Below are 23,057 nucleotides of genomic sequence, written 5' to 3'. Positions count from 1 at the left end.
CACAGTGGCAGTGTAAATAGGGATAACCTTTTTGGAGATATAATAATTGAAATAGCAATTTCACTTCTAGGAATATCCCCCATAGAAACACTCATAGAAGCTGATGTATGGTCAAAAGGGAGAGAACTGCTGAAAAGGCTGCCCTAGTCGGTACCTGCTGTGAGAAGAGGGGTGTATGCTGAAACTGCTGCCTCCTTGAGGGCAAGGTCAAGTTAGAAAGTCCGAGTGAGGGCACAGAACCAGAAGAGGAAGAAAGTGATTAGAGAGGAAACGTGAGAATTTGAGATCTTCCAAGTGAAGTCATTTTGACCAAGTTCAAGTTGTGGCTTTGTTATCGGAGAGCTATGGTTAATAAAAACATCTCAAACGTTGAAGAAGTGTAGTTAGTGGAGCTGCACTCTTGGGGAGAGCATTGTGAATGATGTCACGACAAAGAGAGCTTGCTGAGAAACAGTTGCCTGTGGAGGGCGGTAAAGGAGGAGAGCAGGCAGAACTGGCTGAATGAAACGGCCTCAAACCCTGGTGTAGCAGGAGTATGTTATTTGCATTATGATACTTAGAAGGTTGTGCTGAATTTGGTTTTGGAAATGATAAACACACCAGAGTTTGAGGAAAAGTTTGAAAGATGAACTTATCTGATCTGTGTTAGTACTTCATGGTTGATGTTTTGTTCCTCTCTGGAATCAAGATAGAAACTTATCACAAAAATGGAAATGACAGAAAATATAGCTGATGTTTTTGTTTCAAGTTACTAGTGTGGTTTTATTGCATTTTTATTGAGAAACTCTTATAGAATGTATTTCTAGAAAGACCAGGAAGTGGGATATCAAGGTTTATAACAGTCCCTAAATGTTGCTGTCTGCAGCTGCTTCCTTATGGCTTGTCTTTTTTTTTTGGTCCCCACAGGCTCAGAACAGCCCGGCCGGCCAGGCAGTCATGGATATGTTCGCTCCCCGTCCCCTTCAGTCAGAGCTCAGGAGACCATGTTGCAGCAAAGACCCAGCGTTTTCCAGGGAACCAACGGAACCAGTGTAATCACACCTTTGGATCCAAGTGCTCAGCTACGAATCATGTAAGTCTGTTGTATACATTTTGACAAAAAAAATACCAGCCTCTTGCATATACACTTTTAAATTTGTGACTGCAATACTTTTAGTAAAGATTTTCTACCTGCTCAGCACTTTTTGTTGTTGCAGTTTTTTCTTCTGTCTCCCTACCACACCCCCCAATAAAGCGTCTCCCCTTCACAGAGTTGTGGTTTGGTTTTATTTACAGGCCACTGCCTGCTGGGGGCCCTTCTATAAGCCAAGGCCTGCCAGCCTCCCGTTACAACACTGCTGCGGATGCCCTGGCTGCTCTTGTGGATGCCGCAGCTTCTGCCCCCCAGATGGATGTTTCCAAAACAAAAGAGAGTAAGCATGAAGCTGCCAGGTTAGAAGAAAATTTGAGAAGCAGGTCAGCAGCAGTTAGTGAACAGCAGCAGCTAGAGCAGAAAACCCTGGAGGTGGAGAAGAGATCTGTTCAGTGTCTGTACACTTCTTCAGCCTTTCCAAGTGGCAAGCCCCAGCCTCATTCTTCAGTAGTTTATTCTGAGGCTGGGAAAGATAAAGGGCCTCCTCCAAAATCCAGATATGAGGAAGAGCTAAGGACCCGAGGGAAGACTACCATTACTGCAGCTAACTTCATAGACGTGATCATCACCCGGCAAATTGCCTCGGACAAGGATGCAAGGGAACGTGGCTCTCAAAGTTCAGACTCTTCTAGTAGCTGTATGTATCTCAATCTGAGTTTTGCAATGTGATATCTGAGTAAAGAATTACTTTATTCTTTAGGTAAAGCAGAACATTGTATAAAGAAAATCTTAATCTTCATAGTAAATGTAATAGAAAGGTTTTGTCGGTTAGTAGTGTAAAAATGTCTCTTCTACTATTTTTGTCATTATTTAAATATCAGAGTTTCTTAAATATACCAGGTTATTTTCCCTGAGAAACCCATGCTGTTTGTAGAGTTAAAGTTGGAAAGTAGATAGAGGGTAGAGCTTACTGACATTTTCAGGCGTCTGAAGGTGACAGATGTATCATCAGGCTCTGTGCTCCTGAAACCGAATTTCTCACGAAGTGTTTTCCAGTATGTGGTTCAGTATTTGGGCCAGTACCCCAAAGCCTCTTATATCCTTTTTCTAAGATAGAGATTTTTAAAAAGTGAGACACCTTATTTATTGGTAATTGTATTTATGTTGCACCTTCCTTGCAAGTTGGATTTTGATCAAATCTGGTTAGTCACTTGGACATTTACCCTGTATATCTGTAAGAATTCACAAATCTACAGTAAAAATGCTAGAAAAGTTACTTTAAATTTACTTTTAACTATTGCCTGAATTCTTTATAGAATTCCTGAAGGAGTAAGCAGGTATTTAAGCAAGTATCCACTAATACTTGAAGTAATTTAACCATATGTAGTCATCTCTCTGTTGTTTCCATTAATGAAATGGAGTAGAGCTGGAGATAATGAAAAAATGATTTCTTGTGCACCTGCACACAGTGTGCAATTCTTTTACCTCCATGCTTAATCATAATTTGTTTGGGTAAATATCTACCCCATTGCTGAGGTTTTTAGAGAGAAAGGGGCGGCTTGGTAGTCAGTTATGTAGACAAAAGACTTTAGCCTGGGATTATGAAAATATGCAAAACAGATATGATACATGCAGAAAATTGCTAGCTGAAGATCTGTAGTTGTATGACAAGGCCCTCTGGAGGGAAGTCACCAGCACACATGGTGAGCCAGCTTGTGGCTTAGTGGATGCTTCAGCACAGGGTTCCCTAGTCACCGGATGACACTTCTCAGTTTGCATCAGAACCAAACCTCGTTCTAGGAGTTTGACTTTCAGAAGGTCTGAAAATAGAAAGTCTGGCTTCTTTTCCCACTGTTTCTATTTCTGAGTATGGTTATCTTTTTTTTTTTTTTTAATCACTGGGTAAATTACCTGCATGGAATCAACAGGCTCTTTGACGTTATTTAGTGTGGTTTTCAGTTTTTTTCAGAGCCTCCTTCCCCTTGAAGGTGAAACACAGTGCCTTCCCCTTACCCTTAAGGCTTCAAGAGTAGTGTGAACACAGTTTAGCATCAGACTTTCTATTGACCGTATATTGGATGTGGTAAGCAGATTTAGGATGTTGGATACATAAACAGAGATGAGTACCAGTGGGTATCAAAGTTGCAAAGTAGTATAAATTACTTTGAATATAATGATTTATTTTAGTTCCCCAAAGATAATTTCTATCCTGGTTGTCAGGTTTCTGTTCTGAGCATACTGGAACCCAGGTAACTGCAACTTCCATGACCTGATGGCGGGGTAGGAGGAAATGGCCATTCAGTTGAGTACTGGAGGAACAGGTGGTGGCCTGCTAGCAGAGTTCATTCCCACCTGCTATACCTGTGTCCATGACCCATCAACTGATCACACTCAGGTCTCTGGCAGTTTTCTGATTCTTCAGTGCAGCCTGTAAATGCAAAGAGCGCTCTAAAGTTAGAAAGTTCCTGAGCGAGAGGTGATATCTGCCTCTCCCCCTTTAGTTCTGAGGCCATGGCAGGACTGTGAAAAGCTACCTACTGCATAGACCCTGTTGTCTTGGGAACTGCATCTTAGAGGGGGCCCTTCTCTAATGTGGGCATCCTCCCTTTCTCCCAACGGAGTGAATTTGCTTCCCTTCAGACATTCCTTACCATTTCTGTTTATTTGTACAATGTATCATGTTGCTAAAAAATTGGTTAGAGTAATTTTTGTCAGTACACCAATGATTTGAGAAAATCATTATATAATGTTACTTAATCTGTAGCTTTAAAATCATCATGGTAATGAAGCAGCTTTGTAGCCTCAAAGTTTTTCTAAGAAGTGACTGTCCCACAGAACTGAAGTTATTGGAAACAATGAACTGTTGAGGATCTACGCTCTCATTTGTTTAATCTCTTCTGATGAATGTTTCCTGGTGATTTTCTTTTCCAGCTGCCAGAAGGATGTCACAAATCTGTTCTCTATTCTGCCTCACCTAAAGGTCTTAGAGCCCACAAAATTTGAGAAAATCCTGTACCCTACTGAGATTAGGAACACCGAGGAAGCACTTATGGACCTTTGATACCAGTCTTTTGGGCTTGTTTTTTGTCATTAACCTGGGGTGCCACTGAACATTCTGAGAATAAAAAATGAAAATATGCAAATAGGTTTGAAGAACTTGGACTTTTGAAACTTTTCACAGGATTAGTTTTAAAAGATTCTTTTCTTTTTTTGAAGTATCTTCTCACCGTTATGAAACACCTAGCGATGCTATTGAGGTGATAAGCCCTGCGAGCTCACCTGCACTGCCCCAGGAGAGACTGCAGGCCTGTCAGCCAGAGGTGGTGAAGGCAAACCAAACAGAAAGTATGTCTTTCTTAGCCACCAGATTACGTTTTCATATTTGCATTTATCATTTGCTTTAATTATCTGTTCAGACCATGTTAAGAAATCTTTTGTTAGTGTTGTTTTAGAGTAACATCTAAAATTGCACTAATGCAAAATGATTTTTAAGCTTTTATTAATTACTCTTTTGTTTATATTTTAATGATATAGAAAATAGTTGATATAAATTTTGTTTGCCTACTTACGTTTTCACATTTTATTCTGTGCTATTCCTGTGATTTCTGTATTAGTATGAAGAAAAATAAGTATTTTTTCTTCCAAAGTAAGATGTGAATTCTGGTTAGAGATATGTACCACATCCCTTTCATGTGTTCCTCTGAGTTGTGTTTAATCTTTGAAAATGAGTGAAAGGCAAGGGCACCCCGGGAGTGAGACGTCTGTCTGTCCTCTATTAGATGAAGCCACCAGACAGTATGAAGGACCATTACATCACTATCGACCACAGCAGGAATCACCGTCTCCACAGCAGCAGCTGCCCCCTTCTTCACAGGCTGAGGGGGTGGGCCAAGTGCCCAGGACCCATCGACTGATCACACTTGCTGATCACATCTGTGTAAGTTTTTCATTTTTCTTATTAATTTTTCTTCTTTTGATCATGCAGAAGGCACATTTCACATAGAATCACAATAAAGGGGCCGGCCTGGTGGCGTACTCGTTAAGTTCACACGCTCTGCACCAGAGGCGCAGGGTTCACCAGTTTGGATCCTGGGCGTGGACCTGTGCACTGCTTATTAAGCCATGCTATGGCAGGCGTCCCACATATAAAGTAGAGGAAGATAGGCACCGATCTTAGCTCAGGGCCGATCTTCCTCAGCAAAAAAAAGAGAAGGATTGGTGGCGAATGTTAGCTCAGGGCTAATCTTCCTCAAAAAAAAAAACAAAAACAGGAATCACAATAAAGATGTCTCAACTTTTTTATACATTTTTTGCAAGTATTTAATGGGTTTAACCACTTCTTTCTTTTCTCATTCACAGCAAATTATCACACAAGATTTTGCTAGAAATCAAGTTTCCTCGCAGCCTCCCCAGCAGCCTCCCACTTCTACATTCCAAAATTCACCATCTGCTTTGGTGTCTACACCTGTGAGGACTAAAACATCAAATCGTTACAGCCCAGAATCCCAGTCTCAGTCTGTCCACCATCAAAGACCAGGTTCAAGGGTCTCTCCAGAAAATCTTGTGGACAAATCCAGGGGAAGGTATGGCGTTTATTTCAAACCATATGTAAATTTCACAACAGTAAAACAATTTGAATATACCTATAAGATAGGAGATTCATTTCTTATACCTAAACTTTATGTACCTTCATTTCCTAGAAAGTGTAAATGAAAGTTTTTCCTCTGTATATTATTCTTGGAGTGTCCACAGTCTGGGCAACAGGTACTATACACTTTTGAAAGTGTATTCAAAAGTTGAATGCTATATCTGCTTGTGGGTTTGCTAAGACAGTTATGAAGAATGTGTAGTTTGGTGGTAGTATAGGGACACTTTGAGTAGTCCTTCAGAATCATAAAAATGTTTTTCTCTCTCAGTGGTTTCTGTTGGGTCAGCAATAACATATGTTTAGGAACCTGGCATTAAATAATGAAAATGAGGCCAACATAGACACCATGAGAGGAAACATTTTACCCTGTAGGGCAGGGCCATCTGGTAACGAGCTTTTCTTCTTTATCTTCTTATCCAATATTCTGTGGTTAGAGTTTTACAAAATGGAGGCAAGGTTTTTGGTTCAGCGTGGTAGACTAAGCATTGGCACATGTTAAATTATAGTATAGCAGGGGGCCAGCCTTGTGGTGCAGCAGTTAAGTTCACATGTTCTGCTTTGGCGGCCTGGGGTTTCCCGGTTCGGATCCCAGGTACAGACCTGCACACTGCTTGTCAAGCCATGCTGTGGCAGGCGTCCCACAGATAAAGTAGAGGAAGATGGGCACGGATGTTAGCTCAGGGCCAGTCTCCCTCAGCAAAAAGAGGAGAATTGGTAGCAGATGTTAGCTCAGGGCTAATCTTCCTCAAAAAATAAATAAAAAATTTAAAAATTACAGTAAAGCAGCATGAACATTCATAAAATTCATAAAAATGCTGAGAACAAGACTGGGATATCAGCAGGTCAAAGATGCTGGCAAATATCTGGAAGACACAGTGGAGGGATGAACCAAAGTAGTGGAAGCCATAATTCAGAGAATGATAAAGAAATTTGTAGCAGAGGTGGTTCTCCAGCCTGCCCACCAACCCCTCAAAGTTTGGAAAGAACATAAAGGAGGAAGAATAATGTATTTTAAAAGCTGAATGGTCTTCATTTACAAAAACAAAAAAACTTTATGGTAGGATTTTTTAAACATACAGAGAACAGTATAATGTTTCTGTGTATCCATTGCCCAGCTTTGGTAATCATCAGCATAGGGCCAATTCATTTTTTGAAACACTTGCCCTACCCTCAAACTGGATTATTTTGAAGCAAATCTCGGACATAATCATTTCAAGAAGCTGGATTATCTTAAGGATAAGACGAAAACACATTTACTCTCTTTTAACCAAAGAAGGAAAAGAAATTCAGTTATCAGAGAAGAACAGGAAACTATACCAGAGTATTCATTCCAGATGCAAAGCACTATGTTGCAGATTTTGAGCAATTGATGGCATTTATGAAAAGAAAATTTGACTTTTTCACTTGTAATTTCTATATCACTACACCTGTGCGTTTGAATGAGGAATTCATTTCTTTCATTGGTTTTATAGTTTAAAATGTTCACACAATCCATATGTGGTGAAACACTGTTAATTGATTTTTCAATCATTAAGCAAAACACAGAGGAGTTTTTCTGGAGTGCTGTAAATCACATAAAAATGGCTGAATATGCTATGTAAAGTTAAAATAGACAAACTAAAGATGGAAATAAAATGGGCAGGAGCAGGCCCCATGGCCAAGTGTTTAAGTTCTCGTGCTCTGCTTTGGTGGCTCAGGGTTTTGCAGGTTCGGATCCTGGGTGGACGTGGCACTGCTCATCAGGCCATGCTTAGGCGGCATCCCACATACCACAACTAGAAGGACCCACAACTAAAATGTACAGCTATGTACTGTGGGGATTTGGGGAGGAAAAGCAGAAAAAAAAGAAGATTGGCGACAGTTGTTAGCTCAGGTGCCAATCTTTAAAAACAAAAAAAAAAAGAAAAAATGGGCAACAACATAGAGAAAGTAGTCAAGTTCATCTTTCATGGAAGGGAGTTGATAGATACTGTTTCAAGTTTGATAAATCAAGAAAGGTATAAGCTTATTTAGAGTTTTAGAGGTGACCACTAAAGAACTAAAAGAAAGATGGTCAAAAATGGCCACTAAGAGTTGGATGGCATTGAGAAAGGAAATAACAAATTGTATATATATAATAATGTATTTGTACATATACATATGTATATATAACTATATATTTAAATATATATATAACAGTAATAAAAGCAAACATTAATGGTCACAGGTGGCTCTTAATATGTATAATCACTAAACCAAAAACTTTCTTGGTCTAAACAGTGTCTCAGTTATCCTTACCAACATGGTATCCAGAGGAAAAACATTACATTGCAGAGAACTGCTCAGCCCTAAAATAGTAGAACTAGACCTTTTCTTGACTCACCTGACACACTCCTTAGGTTTCAGTTTAGTACTCAAGTCCTTTATTTTCTGACCAAATAGGGAAAGACCTGGTAAGTCAAGGCTCAAAATCAGCAGTAAAACCCTTGAGGGCTCACCAGAGTAGCTGGCCAAGGGTAGGATGGGGTCTGATGCTGAAGCACACAATGGCCTCCCGATGGAGCCTCCGCTGCGGCCTGTCCTGTGGCGCTATTTGTGACGCAACTCCCAAATCCGCTGGGCATGCATGGATGAAGCAGCAGAAACAGACTTTTTTTGGTAACTAGGTATACAGTGAATACCTGAGGCAACTTTCTCAATGATAGACATTGCCAACTTTTGTGCCTTCTCCTGAAGGAAGTAATGAGTTAACCGGTTTCTGTTTAGAATAGCCATAGGTGAGCCCTAGGAGCACAATCTAATATTTCATGTGTTACAATATTAGGCCTGGAAAATCCCCAGAGAGGAGTCATGTGTCTTCAGAGCCCTACGAGCCCATCTCCCCACCGCAGGTTCCAGTTGGGCATGAGAAACAGGACAGCATGCTGCTTCTGTCTCAGAGAGGAGCGGAGCCTGCAGAGCAGAGGTGAGGAGTGGGTGCCCTTCCTAGCTGACAGCTCCCAGTTATGAGTGTGTGTGTTGTTTTTCTTATGTCAGTGCCTTTTTTCTCTTTTGGATTATATGTCAGGATAGGACTCTCAGAGGATCATTTAGTCTCTGTTTTCATAGTGATCTAATGCTAGTGGATTTTCATGAAAAAATTATAATATTTAAATAGATTATACAAGACAATTGTTCATTATTCCTCTTGAAATTACATCCTTCTAGACCTTTTTTAAAGACCTTTTTTCTCTGTGTGGTCACACATTGCTCCTGTCCCTATGAGTGCTCATCATATGCCAAGCACTGAGGACTATATGTGGAAGGGAAGTGACAGTGAGCACCTGTGCTGAACTGCTTTACATATTTTTCTTACTTGTTTCTAATCCTAACCCAACTCTGTGCATAATTAGATTTTTATTCCCATTTAGATTAGACACCTTTGATTTGGCATCTGGTCCCCTTCCATCAGAGTGATTTCTCTAAAACTTACGTAGAGTCAAGCACTGTCATTAGCATGGCGTTTGAGTTCCTTTATCACCAGGTTCATGCTGCTTATCTCATTTCCTGCCACTTCACCCTTATCCTTCATTTTCTGTCCAGATCACATTGTTTATTGTTCCCTGAGTTCCTCTCAGTTCATACGTATGTTGTTTTCTTGGTGTGGAACACCCTCCCATGATGCTCTGAGATGTGAATACATGATTTGCCCACGGTCAAATAAAGAGGGAGAGTCCAGCTTTAAACCAAGATCTGTCTCACTCCACATTGTTAGTGCATTTCTTACAATGTGTTGTAAGTTATTTACTTATTGTATATATTTATAGGCAACCACATAGATGTTGGTACCTTTCAATCAAATAGGAAGAAAATCCAGTTTTGGAAAGGGAATGATATCAAATGTAACTATACATTACACGTTTTCCCCAAAGTCTGTGATTCTCTTGAGGACAGGGATCACAATTTATTCATTTTTCTGTTTGTTACCTTATTTATCTTACTTGGCTTATAGTAGGTGTTCTCATGTTTGAATGACGAATGAATGAATCCGCATGATGAGATTATCAGTAGCCTTCTCTGTTCTCCATTTCATCTCCAGCTCTAGGTAGATCCTTGGTGGTCTTGAGGAAACTTTTTAAAAAATGTGTTAGTATAGGTAGCTGCCAATGAAATATGAAACCCTTTACGTGAAACTCATTTCATCTGGTAGGAGGCTTGAAATAAGTTTAACAAATAGGCAGTTTTATTTCTATACTGCAGCTGTTTTGTTCAAGTCCAACTGTCGATTGCTTTGGTGTGAGCTCTTGCTATCTTATAGGCAAATGTACTATTAGTTATAATTTTCTTGAACTTAAATGTAATTCTGCTTATAGTTCCCAGTTTATGTGATAGCCATAAATATATCAGTGTTTGTGCTGTTAAGCAGACAGCATCATAATAAGCTGTTTCTGAGTTTTCCTGTTAATATCCATTGGCTGCTTATTCTTTGTTAAGAATCTCTGTTTTAGATTATCCCCCTTCCAGTCCTTATTTTATGGTTTCATCTTTGAGTGTTCTTTGACTATGTCCTCAAATATGACATAGTAACTGGCTTATGATCACATATTGCTCCTTACAGATATAACCACAAACACAAGTTTGGGGAGGTGGTAGTGTTCCCAAATACCCTATCACTGTTGTTATAATTGATAGAAAAGTCCCCAAGGTTAGGAGTACATGATGATAACAGACATAACTATGTTCCTAACAGGAATGATTCCCGCTCACCAGGGGGTATAAGCTACTTGCCTTCATTCTTCACCAAGCTTGAAAACACGTCACCCATGGTTAAATCAAAGAAGCAGGAGATTTTTCGTAAGTTGAACTCCTCTGGTGGAGGTGACTCTGATATGGGTAAGTGGGATTTCTTTCATGAACCCCAAATAAAATGTGCATTAATAATGATATCTCCAATGTTGCCTCTCGTGTAATCATTGAGTTTGAAGGCTCTTATAGGCATCTGTCCAACCACATCTGATCCTAAAGTTCCTTCTCATGTCTGCCAGAACGTGATTTCCTATTAGTGAGCAAGAACTTGCTACCTCCTGAAGCTGTCCACTTTCTCTTTGAACAAATGCTAAGTCTAGGAAACTTTCTTCTTATGTGGGGCTAGATTAGCTCTCCTAGTTTTTTACCCACTGGTCTTCATTTTATCCATTTGGGCCGTCTCCACATGACTTCTCTTCAGGGATTTGAAGACAGGTCATTTGAGTCTTTATAAACATCCCCAGTTTCATCAGTTTTTCATCATATGGCCTGGTGCCGAGTATTCTTACCATCTGTTGCTGTCCACTAAAAACATTTTATTTAGCTTAGCCTTTCAGTACATCCTGAGTAGTGTGGTATGATCTATCCTAAATTTCTCATTATTAAGGGAGCCTAAGGGTATATTAGGGTTCTTTGGCAACCTAACACTCTTAAGTTATAGTGCACTTAGTATCAATATAAATATCAAGGTCTTTTTTGATGTGCGGCTGTTGGTCCATCCCTTTCCCTTGCTGTACTTTTGTATTACTAGTGCCGTGTATAGGATGAGGCAGTCTGTGCTTCCACCATTCCAACTACTTTTTCTATCCTGCCAGTGTCTTTCTGGATCTGTTTGGTCATCCAGCATTCACCTGCAAATCTGATAAACCCACCATCTAAAAATATAATAACATCAATAATAATGGTAGCAAACAGTTAAATATATAGCACTTACTATGCGTTAGGCACAACAGCCTTACATGCTACCTATTATAATTATCTCCATTTTTTGGATGAGGAAACTGAGACTCAGGTTTTTAATAACTGGTGCAAGTTACATAATTAGTAAGTAATGGGCTGTGGTTCAAACTCAGGCATTCCAACTCCAGAGCCCATGCTTCTAATGATGTACTAACTATATTCTAACAGTTCTGTACCTATGGCATCATTACCCAGATTGCTGGTAAATATCCAGTAGGATAAAGCTCTGTGGCATCCAAACCTTTCTTCTGGGTTGATATGCATGTGCATTAATTGGAACCTTCTCACATTATTATTCAGCACACTCACTGAGACCATCACCCTGTCCTTACTTAGCCATCTTTTCCTCGAGTATATCCGGTGGTACAGAGACTTTGTTGGATGCCTTGCAGAAATCTAGGCAGACACAGTACTATATTTCTGTGATCTACAATCTACTAGTCTCTTGGCCCTTTCCAAAGAAAGGAAATTGTGGGTTAGGAACTATAAACAGCCAGGTGGATGTGTGTGGATCTGTCACACTTTGTGATTAATAAAGGTTAAACGTCAAAGAGAAAAAAGGATGAGCCCACTGTCAATTATTGTTTGTGGACTTATGCTAGCTCTTAATTACTAGATTCTCTTTAAGTGGTAACAGACCATCTAAAAGATATTTTAGAATGTTGACCAGAATTGCTGTCAGGCTTACAGATATCCTTTCTTCTTTTTTAAAATAGTATCATTACATTTTTCTGTCTCCAGTCTTCAGTGGTTTCATCTGTTATTTACAGCTTCTCAAATGTCACCAACAAAAATGTAGTGCTCTCATGTTCAGATTCTTTCAGAACCTAGAAATGGATGTGTCAGAGCATGGAGACAGAGGTTTTAGAGCAGCCAGTTGTTTCACCTTTGTGTGGTTTACACTCATCCTCTCTAGTCTCTGCTTTGCCATTTTAGTGGGAAAAAAATTCTTGACAGGTAAATGCCACATATGAATTGAAGAAGCCTACTTTATAGTTTTCTTCTTTTTTCTAATGTTTTCCATTATCCTCAGGCAGCAGCTCTCTCATTCATTAAATCACAATCATTTATTGAGCAGGGTACTATGTTGGTTGCTTTTAGAGTGACAGATGGTCTCTACTCTCTGAAAATGTATAATGAAATACGTACCTAACTTTAATAGAAGATAAAATTTATTAACGTCTTAAGGCAGGTACTAACAAAATTGCTTTAGTCTGGGATTTGTTTTGATTGCAAGAACTCTTTGATTGTGCAAGGGGACAATTAAGGAATTAAGTAATAAGTGGGCTCATGGGACCTGAGGGCACATTCAGTGCTCACGGGGAAGTAGAACTGAGAAATCAAAGCCATCGGCCACCAGGACAGCTTCACTTCAACTCACGTCTCTCAATTCAGTGTTCCCACCAAGGACATCAGTGACTTTATTCTTCAAAGACTTTAACACTTGAAAACTTTATTTGTTCTCTCTGCAGCTATTGACACTAGTTGAACCACTTTGCTCTTCCAGAAATATTTGCCTCTCTTGGCTTTCAGATACTACTTTCTCCTCTTTTTTTTTTTCTTTACTTCTTTGGCCATTTCTTATCCTTAAGGCACAGTCTTGCTTTGCCTGGCCCTTGAATGTTGGTTTTCCCAGTTTTCTCCTCATGCGCTATAATCTCTGAGTCATTTCATCCACTCTGGGGGTTTAAACTGTGAAAATTCCCACTTATATCTGGAGTTCAACTTTTCTACTAACATCTGCTTTGGTATCTTTGCAGACCTCATTTCTTCTTGAATATCTTACTAGCCCCTTAAATGTCTAAAATTCAATTAACATTCTGCCCCTTCACACAGAAAAATCTGTTCCTCCTCCTTCCCTACCACGTTTACCTTTATGTGGCTCCGCTAATTATCTTCCTGGCAAATCTTCTCTCCCTCATTCTTCACCTCCTGGTGGTGCTGCCTCCTCCTGTGAAGTCTGCTTCCTAAACAGCTCTCAAATATCTATTTTCTTTTCCCCTCATTTCTGAGTAATTATCATGTTCTTTCAGTTTGCCCATCTGTTTTAAACCAGAGGTCCTTCAACTTCAATATCCATCCATCTCCAGGAATGCTTGTTAAATATATGAATCACAGGGCCCCAGGAATCTAGGAAATTGGTACTTTTACTAAGCTGCCCAGGTGAATCAGATTTGATGGCCTTAGAAAGTACCACACTGAACGATAAGCTTCATAGGTAGAGGAAGGAGTGCACTGTAAGGACAGTATCTTGGTATTATCCTTGGTTGAACTATATGAAATTGTGTGTGTGTCTGACCATTTCTGATCAAAGAGGTGATTTTATTATGATTCACCCAAATAATTGCTCAATAAATATTTGTAAAATTTTTGATAACTGCAAGGCTGTATTTATCATTTTGTGTTATTTCAGGTTCAGTTTATTTATCATAAATGTTACCTGACCCATACGTAAGGAGACTGTCAACCGCAGTCACTGTTTTATAGTTTTTCCTGGAGATTTTTCTCCTTTTCCTCTTGCCAGTTTAAAGTTCCCCTGATCAAGAAAGTTGGCTTCTAGGCACATGTACTCCCCATCTTCACAGATGGCTCTCACCCCTAGGTAAAAGTCCATTCTTCTGCAGTCTCATCCCAAACCCCGCGTTCTCCACATTCTCTGGGACATCATTTGTCCACCCACTTACTTCCTATGTTCTTTCTCTTTCAAATTCTCAGCATCAAGTTGGAAGCTGTGATGAAAATACCATTTCTGTTCCCAAATTCCTTCTATTTCTGGCCCAGTCCTTTATAGGTAGTTGCCAGATTGTCTCAGCTATTGTCATTCAAACCATGCAAATTACAAATTGCACAATTAGCAGGAATGAAAAAATCAACAGACAGAATCTTTGTCTCATCTGGGAATGTAAGAAGTTTCCAGTCAACCATGTTAGGGAAAGACTTGGTCATTTTCATCCTACACATTGAGGTGTCTTTCCCCTGGATCTCGTCTCCCTAGCAAGCCTGGATTCCTGTTCTGAGAGCAGTTTTTTCTCCAGCAATACAAAGTTTCGTTCCCACCTTGGGCTTATATTACACCTGTTCTGATTTTCCTACCTCACCCAATTTTTTATGTCCTCATTTCCTTTTTTAAAAACATAATTATTTCTTTTACTTTATCTTCACTTAACAAGTGAAAAATAAGGTTCCCATCATGGAAAATGGTTAATTTTATTGTAGAATTATTTTTGAGGCTTTATCTCTTTGCTGTATATGATTATCACATCTCAATTAACTTGAATGTCTGTTTACAGCAGCTGCTCAGCCAGGAACTGAGATCTTTAATTTGCCAGCAGTCACTACCTCAGGTAAGATTCAAATATATTATTTGTCATTATGAAATTGGTATGGTAGCAGTCCAACCAATTGTATTAAGTATGGACTGCATACCAGGGGACTGCTCCAGTATGCAAAAATGAATAATAGTGCCTAATTTACTCAGAGAGGAGATAGTCAAGAGCAATAAAAAGTGAACTGAGGTTCAATAAATACTTGTTGAAAAGATGAAGAATGTAGAAACTGGGGAACTGAAACGAGAAGAAAACGGTTGAGTAACTTTAACACAAGTGGGGAACTGATTCATTTAGCAAAGAAAAATAAAGTTCCTAGAATTATTATTTTGATTTAGATGGCCATGGGTTTTCAGGCAACTTGGCAGGTGCTGTGTGGACGCAATGGTCTGAAGGACTCTAGGCAGTCTGTTCCCTTCTGTTTCCTGATCTGCCTCTCAGAAATAAGCAGAAATGTTATGGTTGTCTCTTTTAGGCTCAGTTAGCTCTAGAGGTCATTCTTTTGCTGATCCTGCCAGTAATCTCGGTCTAGAAGACATTATCAGGAAGGCCCTCATGGGAAGCTTTGATGACAAAGTTGAGGATCACGGAGTTGTCCTGTCCCAAACAGTGGGAGTAGTGCCTGGTGGTGCCAACACTTCGGTTGTGACCAGTGGTGAGACACGGAGAGAGGAGGGGGACCCATCACCTCATTCAGGTAAAGTTTTCATTTTAGTGCTCTTCTGCTGCCTTTCCCAAGAAAAAGCCAATTTACTTCCCAAGTTCTAATGTGTCACTCACAGATTTCATTTATGTGCTCAGAGTCACCTCTGAGGGTTTCAGTTACTTTAAAAAAAAAAAATTTTTTTTTACTTGCTTAGATGTTTTAGTAACATGAACAGAAATTAAAAAGGATGAAAATTTTTACCCAGAATGTCAGCCTTCAGCATATCAGCAGCTAAGTCCTTAGCTGTATGCATACATTGTAACTGTAATACAAGTGCAATTCTGCTTTTGAATAAAAGTGACTTTCTGTTGTAATAAAATTGATTATACTGAGCCTTCAGTATAAAAGAATTTTAAGCCATAGAAAGAGTAAGGAAAAAAAAACCTTCAGATCAAATCATCCAGAAAGCTAGTGTCGTTTGATAATCATCATTCCAGACATGACAGATATTAGAATGAGCTCATTTTATACATGCTGTTAAAGCCTTGCTGCACACAAAAAACCATGATTTAAGCTTTTAATGTTTAACTATAACCTTTTTTCTTAATCTTTTGCAAACTCTTATGCTTAAAAAATTACCTGAAAGTCAGCAATATTTCAGGTTTAGTTTAGGTTTATTTTCCTCTGCTATTGTCAAGTAAAAGGTCTCACTAAAGTTAAGAAAAAGATTAATTAGATGTTTTTATTTATTTTTACATATATATTAATTTTAGGACAATATGGATTCTCTTCCTGCTCTGAAAGATGAGCATTTGTTTTCAAATGAGCAGAGAGCTCTTACCTTCTGGTTTTTATTGCTTTGAAGTGTGTTTGTGTGTATTTTAAGGTTATAATATTGGTGACTTTTACACAATTAGAATTATCCTGGTTGTATAATCTTTTTATTATGGCATTTCTTTTTGGTAAGGTTTTCACATTCCATTTTCTCACAAAGGGTGCTATATTTCAAGATCTTTCATGCTCAAGAATGTCTTTTTGTTGCCTTTATATTTGAATGACAGGTTATAATATTCTTAACACATACTTTTCTCAAAACACCCTGTAGACAACTATTACAACTTTTTCTGGCATTCACTGTTGTATAAGGCCAGATGTTGCCTCCGTTTTGACAGGTGACAATTTATCTGCCTTAAGAATCCTTTTTTCCTCAATTTCAGTAAATTAACCGTAAGTATGTGTTAGTATTCATCATTCTGTATCAGATTTTCCTGATCACACAGGGCATTTGCATCTGCAGGTTGATCTCTACACTTAGCAAAATGTCCTATGAAATGTTCCTCTTAGTTATTTTCTGTTTCTTTTGTTGGGTTCTCCATTTCAGAAACACAATTAATTATCTTTTTGCTACAAAGTCTTTCTCCTCCATATGTTACCTTCTAATTATGTTAGTCATCTTGATCTTTGTTTCTTATACTGGATCTCAGATTTTTCCTTTGTCCTAATAATTCCCTTTTCGTTATGTCTATTCTGATCCTTGCTTAATGTTATTTCCTAAGCCTTTTCATCATTCTTTTTGGTTATCTCTTCCGTCAGCTACTTTTGTAGACTGGCTTCCTTTATTTTGAAGTTTTCTTTCAGTATATAAAGCACATTTTCCACTTGTTGTTTCTATTATATTCTCTTCCTTATCATCAAGGACTTGCACTTCTCTTTCCAGATAGTTCAAGGGGTAGAAGTTGCTTTATGCCCCTTTTTTTTGGTACCCTGAAGGATTTGGGGCAGGGTGATTTTGTTCTGCTAGGGCTGAGGAAAACGTTTGCTGGTGACCCGACTCTGATCTCTTTTGAGATGTTTTTAATGTTTTGTTCTAGAGCCCACTCAAGGGCATTCCTCGTTGGTGAGGTCACCAACTAAACCGAGCCTGGAAAAACAGAAAGGGCCACCAAAATTTGGCAAGCTTCTGCTGAGGCCCAGTAGAGCTATCAAGGGGCTTCTGCTCTACACTCTCTTCCTCTGACTTACTGTTTCCTTGGGGTGGTGTATTAACTTCTCTGTTTGCCTCTCTCTCAGTCAGTGGTGGAGGAGGTAGGTAGTGAGGACTTAAGATTTTTGTCAACCTGCTTTAATTTCCTTAGCAGTTTCTATGCTCCGAGGCCAGAAAAGAAAGGATGTTCCAGAAATTTTAGTTCCTTGGCTACAGGTTTTAAGTTTATGGAGTGAGAACACACCCTTTTTGTTTTAGTTGCTACAAGAAAATTCTGGCTTTCTTTTTTTTTTTTTTTTTTAAGATTTTATTTTTTCCTTTTTCTCCCCAAAGCCCCCCCGGTACATAGTTGTATATTTCGTTGTGGGTCCTTCTAGTTGTGGCATGTGGGACGCTGCCTCAGCGTGGTCTGATGAGCAGTGTCATGTCCGCGCCCAGGATTCGAAGCAACGCAACACTGGGCCGCCTGCAGCGGAGCGTGCAAACTTAACCACTCGGCCACGGGGCCAGCCCCTCTGGCTTTCTTTTAATTATATTTTTACTTCATTCGATACTAAGATCTGGATTCTTCATGCTACCATTCTGCTTTTTTCACTCAGCATCATATAATCATCATCATTTTGATATGTCTTTAAGTTGAGAACATAATTATTATATATCAGTATTAATAATTTATTTCACTTTTAGGAGTTTGCAAACCAAAGCTGATCAGCAAGTCAAACAGCAGGAAATCTAAATCTCCTATCCCTGGGCAAGGCTACTTAGGAACTGAACGGCCCTCTTCAGTCTCCTCTGTCCATTCAGAAGGGGATTACCACAGGCAGACGCCAGGCTGGGCCTGGGAAGATCGGCCCTCTTCAACAGGTGAGGAACCTACTGCTAGAAAATGAGTCTTAAAGCAATTTATGTCAATGCCTTGGTTAGTACTTCTTCTAAAATCAGAAACTTTGTTTTTTGAAAGCTATATTTCCATTACTGTATCATTGATAGATTCCACTTTCCAGAATAGAAATTGCGTGCATAAAATCTTAAAAATATTAAGAATGCAAGGTCTGATTACTATGAACAAAAGAAAAGCTATGAAAAAATCTCTTACCCATTTCCCTCATTTCTCTATTATGCTGGTAGCCAACATCTGCTTTGTTTGCAAAGCAAGTTAAGTTCTTTCATGAACTACCTGATGTAAAGTGCCACTCCCAAGATAGCTTCCTGTTCAGCCTTTCATACAGATATTCTTAGAGAAGGTTCTCGGGGAAATAATAACAAATCTAAGTCAGAAATGGGAAGAATAGTTTAAAAAGCCATTATCTCTCTGTAGGCTACACTATGTATAAATTGATGAAAAATAATACTCTAAGATATTTATTAATGGTTTCTATTTTGTGCCTGTTTGTAAGCTTTTCCCCCCCCCAGTTAATAACCTTGATAATGGTAGTCTTGAAAAGGAACAGACTTTTTTTTTTTTTTAATCAAACTGGGATATTTGCTGTGGATTTAAGGGTTTCAGAGAATTATAAACTGTCCTTTTCTTCCAGGTTAAATACACATATATGTCACTGAGAAAAATCTGAAATGTGCCCTCCCCCTTAAGATATATATAAATTTCATATGGATATTATATCAGCATAATTTAAGGCTTTTGCTTTATAAAATTCTCACACCACGTGCAAAAATGGTTGTGTACTAATTTGAAAACTTCTAGCCTAGCCCAGTGATCGTTTGTGCTCACATCTCTTAGGGAAGGAATATTAAACCATGCATGAAATTAATTACTTGATGAAATATTTTCTGTTTCGAGAATTTAAGCTGTAGGAGGCTTTCTGGGGACAATGAAACAATCTAGAAACTGGCAGAAGGTAGCAGTGCTATCATCAGGGTTATGTATTCCTCTTCGAAGTCTTGTACATTGTAAATCTGCCCCTCGCCCTGTGACATCCCTGGGCACCTGTCATCCTCCTCATGCTCTGAGAATCGTGCCCCTACATTTGTCTTTAAGGACCAGGAAGCTCTTGGTGTAATCAGACTCAGCTAGAGCTCAGCAGCCAGCAGTTCTACTTGGATCCCCCACGGAAACACCTAGTTCTAGACTTAACTAAAAACCCAGCCCAAAGCTTTCACTTCTGGGCTCAGCAGCCTTCATCTCATTGTGCTTACTGCTGTCAATCATCCTTTCTAGACTGACTGCTGTTATTTATCACTGGCTACAATCTAAGTGGTGGAACCTTGGCCCTTCCATGTTGTTTCACTTTGCTCTTAGTGTAACAAGACCATTTTACTAGAATAATCCTGTCCTCCTCCATCCTATGAAAGTTGGATGAAACAGCAACTATGCTGTTAAGAATGAAAACCTAATTTTTCTTTTGTCAGGCTCAACTCAGTTTCCTTATAACCCTCTGACTATGCGGATGCTCAGCAGTACGCCACCAACACCGATTGCATGTGCCCCCTCTTCTGTGAACCAAGCAGCTCCTCACCAACAGAACAGGATCTGGGAACGAGAGCCTGCCCCGCTGCTCTCAGCACAGTACGAGACGCTGTCGGATAGTGATGACTGAACTGCTCAGAGAAGGGATCTTGGCGGGGCCAGGGTGTGGGGGGGGATCTCTAGTTTTTGGTGATTTTATTTTTAATTGCAGGTCAAAAACCTGCCCTCCTATGACTTGTGCCCAGAGACTTTTCAGGAGAGCCTGGACCATGGATGATGAAGAAATGATGGAAATTTATTTGGAGAGTCAAATGGGGGGGAACTGCCTTTGATACAGGCAGTTCAGCAAATTATAATAATAGTGGAGGGTTGAAATGTAGAGTTTTTAAAAAGTGGACAATTCCTGTTCTTACATCTGTTTGTAAAAAAAAAAAAACAAAAAACATAATGTCTTTAAATCACTCTTCTGTAAATAGATTATCTTTTTGCAGTGTTTCCCCATGCTGTAGTATCTGGTGTACTTATATTCAAATCAGCGCATCAACTTTGGGGGTAATTTTTAAAAATCTTTTCATCTATCTTTTTAACCCTTGCCTTCTAAACAACCTCATACAGCCCAGTTACAAAACGTTGGCTGTCACGGGCATTGTACTTTTATCCAATTTTGTCTCTTCTAAATTCAGATTCCCAGTGATGTTTAAAATCTTGTGGAAATGTTTAGATTTTTTAACACAGACCCTGTCATAAAATCTGTACATTAACATATTACGGTCAAAAGGTAGGAGACACAAAATTCTGCCATTTTGTAAATTTCCAATGCAGGCTTTAATTTTTTTTTTTTTTTTAATTAGTAGCACTGAAAAAATATTACTGCATGGGTATGTTATAGTTCAGGTTTTAAAGTTTTAAAGGCTTATTTGAGCATACCTCACTGTTATGCACACTGGTAATTTGACCATGCCCCGAAGTATTCTTTTTCCTCCTGCATTTGATGCAGCCCAACAAAGCTTTTGTTTTGAAATAAATTTGACTACCCTGTCCATAGCTACAGTAGATTATTTGTGATGAAGGCTCTTGGTGTCTCAGATCTCAAAGGAAAAACTTACACTTTTCTTCAGTTTGATACATATTATTGATTGAGTTAGAAGATGATGATCCGTGTAGAATCTAGTCCTTCAGATTTGCTTTGTGCTGCATATCCTGAACTCTCATGGTGACCACATGGTCCTTTCCCCTTCCCTGCGTGCTAGTGATTTACTCACTTTGATTCCTTGTGGGCAAGAGTTTACCGCTGAATGTTTTCATTTCACTGAATCTCAAGGAGCAAATAATTTAAAAGACGGAATTTTAAACTAATTATGGTACTAGAGGGTCAGTTTAAACTTTCATTAATAATTGCTTGTTGAATTTTTAGATTTTTTTAATACAACTTAAGCATAGATAGCATTGAAGCATCCTTCGTATAGATACTAAGCATACAGATAACCGTTTCGGGAGAATGCCACTGATGATTAGAAACAGGAGAAATAGAGATCTCTCAGGATGATAAAAATTACTGCTTTGCAGACTTTAAGTAGACCTAAACTTTTTAACAAAAGTACTCAAGCCTCTAAAGAAAGCAGGTCTCTGATAACCACTGACTGAGTGCCTCTTTTGTAATGAGTATTTCATATGCGTGATTGAGACCCTCACATCATCCTGTGGCAGTGGTATCTAATCTTTATTTTATAGATGAGGACACAAGTTCAGTAGTTTGCCCATCAAGTTAAATAAGCGACAAAGATAGGCCATAAATCCACGTTTGTCTGAAGTTAAAGCCTTCACTCCTATTACTATCCCACTCTTGTAGACTTGAGGTCCTCAAAATAAACTTTAGATCAGGTTTAGCAATCTGATTTCTACTACTTGGAAAGTTGGTATCACTTTATTATAAATTTATGTACATATACATAAAATTTTAATGTGAATGAAACTAAATGTTCTACTTAACATCTTTCTGCTGAAATTTTTTTTAGGTACTGGTAATATTTTAGACTTCGTTGATAATTTATGTTGCCAACTGACCCAAAAGAGATTGATGGTATTTTTCTATGACCCCGAGGCTCTTGAACTATTTCAAGTCAGAAGAGTTCCTGAGAACACTCAGATCAGAGCCTAACTTGTCGTTTCTGTAGTTCCAATTGAGGACCCCAAAGTGAGCAGCTATTAACCACTCACCCTATCCTCATCACCATGCATGTTTGTTTTACTACATTTACCATCACCTGGAGAAGAGATTTCAGAATGGGAGATAAAATCCAATATCATTTCTTAGTTAAGAACAACGACAGGACAGAATTTTTGTATGGCTTACCTATGGAGCAAACCGTCTTGGGAGGGGGTGGAGGGCCACCTTAGCATGACTGACGGCAAGCACAGCGCTTTGAGAGACTGATGATTTGCAGAAGTGAACTGTAAACAAAGGCGTAGCACTCTGCAGGCTGCGATCTCAGCATTCTGAAGCTACACATCCTTACGCATGATTTTTTAGCACCCCGAACTAAATTAAGGTCTTCCTAATACTATTCATAGAAGTATGATTAGAAGTTTCATAATGCTTTTACTTTGGTATGCTGAGTGATTTTATTTTTAAAATATTTATGCCCTGAAAACCCCAGTGAACAGTTCAAAAGTTTAAAGTACACTATTTTTAACAATTCACTTTTGAATTCAGACCAGTCAGTAAAAGAGTCAGTCTTCCTCCTGCTTTGCTTTGCTACCTTTTTACAACAGTGCAATGAACTTTAATGAAAAACATGAAGAGAGACTGCCTCTCACACCCACATGCAGAGACGGTTTCTCTGAAAACTACAATTTTTCCAGCACCAGGACCATGAGCTGAATCATTGTAGAGGGTCAAAAATTCTTAAATAAAACCTGGAATGAAAATCTAACTTTTAGTAAGCCCTGCAATTGTGAAAAGGTAAAAATGTTCTTAATGCAGAAGGTGAGTAGTTGATGCTAATTTTTTTTTCATTACCAATAAATTAAGACTGGGTTACACTGAAATTCAATCTGATTTATATTATAGTTCATCTTTCTGAGTTAGACTTGATTAAAAGAATTAGCTGGGTGGTAAATAATTGATGAGCTTAGACAAAGTGGGAAGAAATTTACCCTGCAAAATATAAAATTCTGCTTTTAGTCTAATCTCTGAGGATTTGGACCTGACGGTTTCTAGTATTTTTAACTC

General features: G+C 38.8%; 1 protein-coding gene across 36 annotated transcripts in view; it reads left to right on the top strand.

Annotated features, from left to right (window-relative positions):
• NCOR1 (nuclear receptor corepressor 1) overlaps positions 1–20,320 on the top strand; it is a 154,709-nt gene extending 134,389 nt beyond the window's left edge. For 24 of the 36 annotated variants that reach the window (XM_070481978.1, XM_070481982.1, XM_070481975.1 and 21 more), the window contains 11 exons: positions 907–1,072; positions 1,276–1,769; positions 4,289–4,417; positions 4,852–5,009; positions 5,432–5,655; positions 8,524–8,664; positions 10,429–10,571; positions 14,735–14,788; positions 15,246–15,467; positions 18,088–18,264; positions 19,768–20,320. In XM_070481978.1, coding sequence (XP_070338079.1) covers positions 907–1,072; positions 1,276–1,769; positions 4,289–4,417; positions 4,852–5,009; positions 5,432–5,655; positions 8,524–8,664; positions 10,429–10,571; positions 14,735–14,788; positions 15,246–15,467; positions 18,088–18,264; positions 19,768–19,955 — 2,096 coding nt within the window. In that variant the 3' untranslated portion in view covers positions 19,956–20,320. The remainder of the gene's footprint in view (positions 1–906; positions 1,073–1,275; positions 1,770–4,288; positions 4,418–4,851; positions 5,010–5,431; positions 5,656–8,523; positions 8,665–10,428; positions 10,572–14,734; positions 14,789–15,245; positions 15,468–18,087; positions 18,265–19,767) is intronic. The other 12 variants (XM_070481994.1, XM_044745504.2, XM_070481997.1 and 9 more) reach the window with 3 other exon arrangements.
• Positions 20,321–23,057: the final 2,737 nt, after the last annotated feature.

The sequence above is a fragment of the Equus asinus genome, chromosome 13 (genome assembly GCF_041296235.1).
Source record: "Equus asinus isolate D_3611 breed Donkey chromosome 13, EquAss-T2T_v2, whole genome shotgun sequence".
In the NCBI taxonomy this organism is placed as follows: Eukaryota; Metazoa; Chordata; class Mammalia; order Perissodactyla; family Equidae; genus Equus; species Equus asinus.
This window is presented reverse-complemented; position numbering and strand designations above follow the sequence as displayed.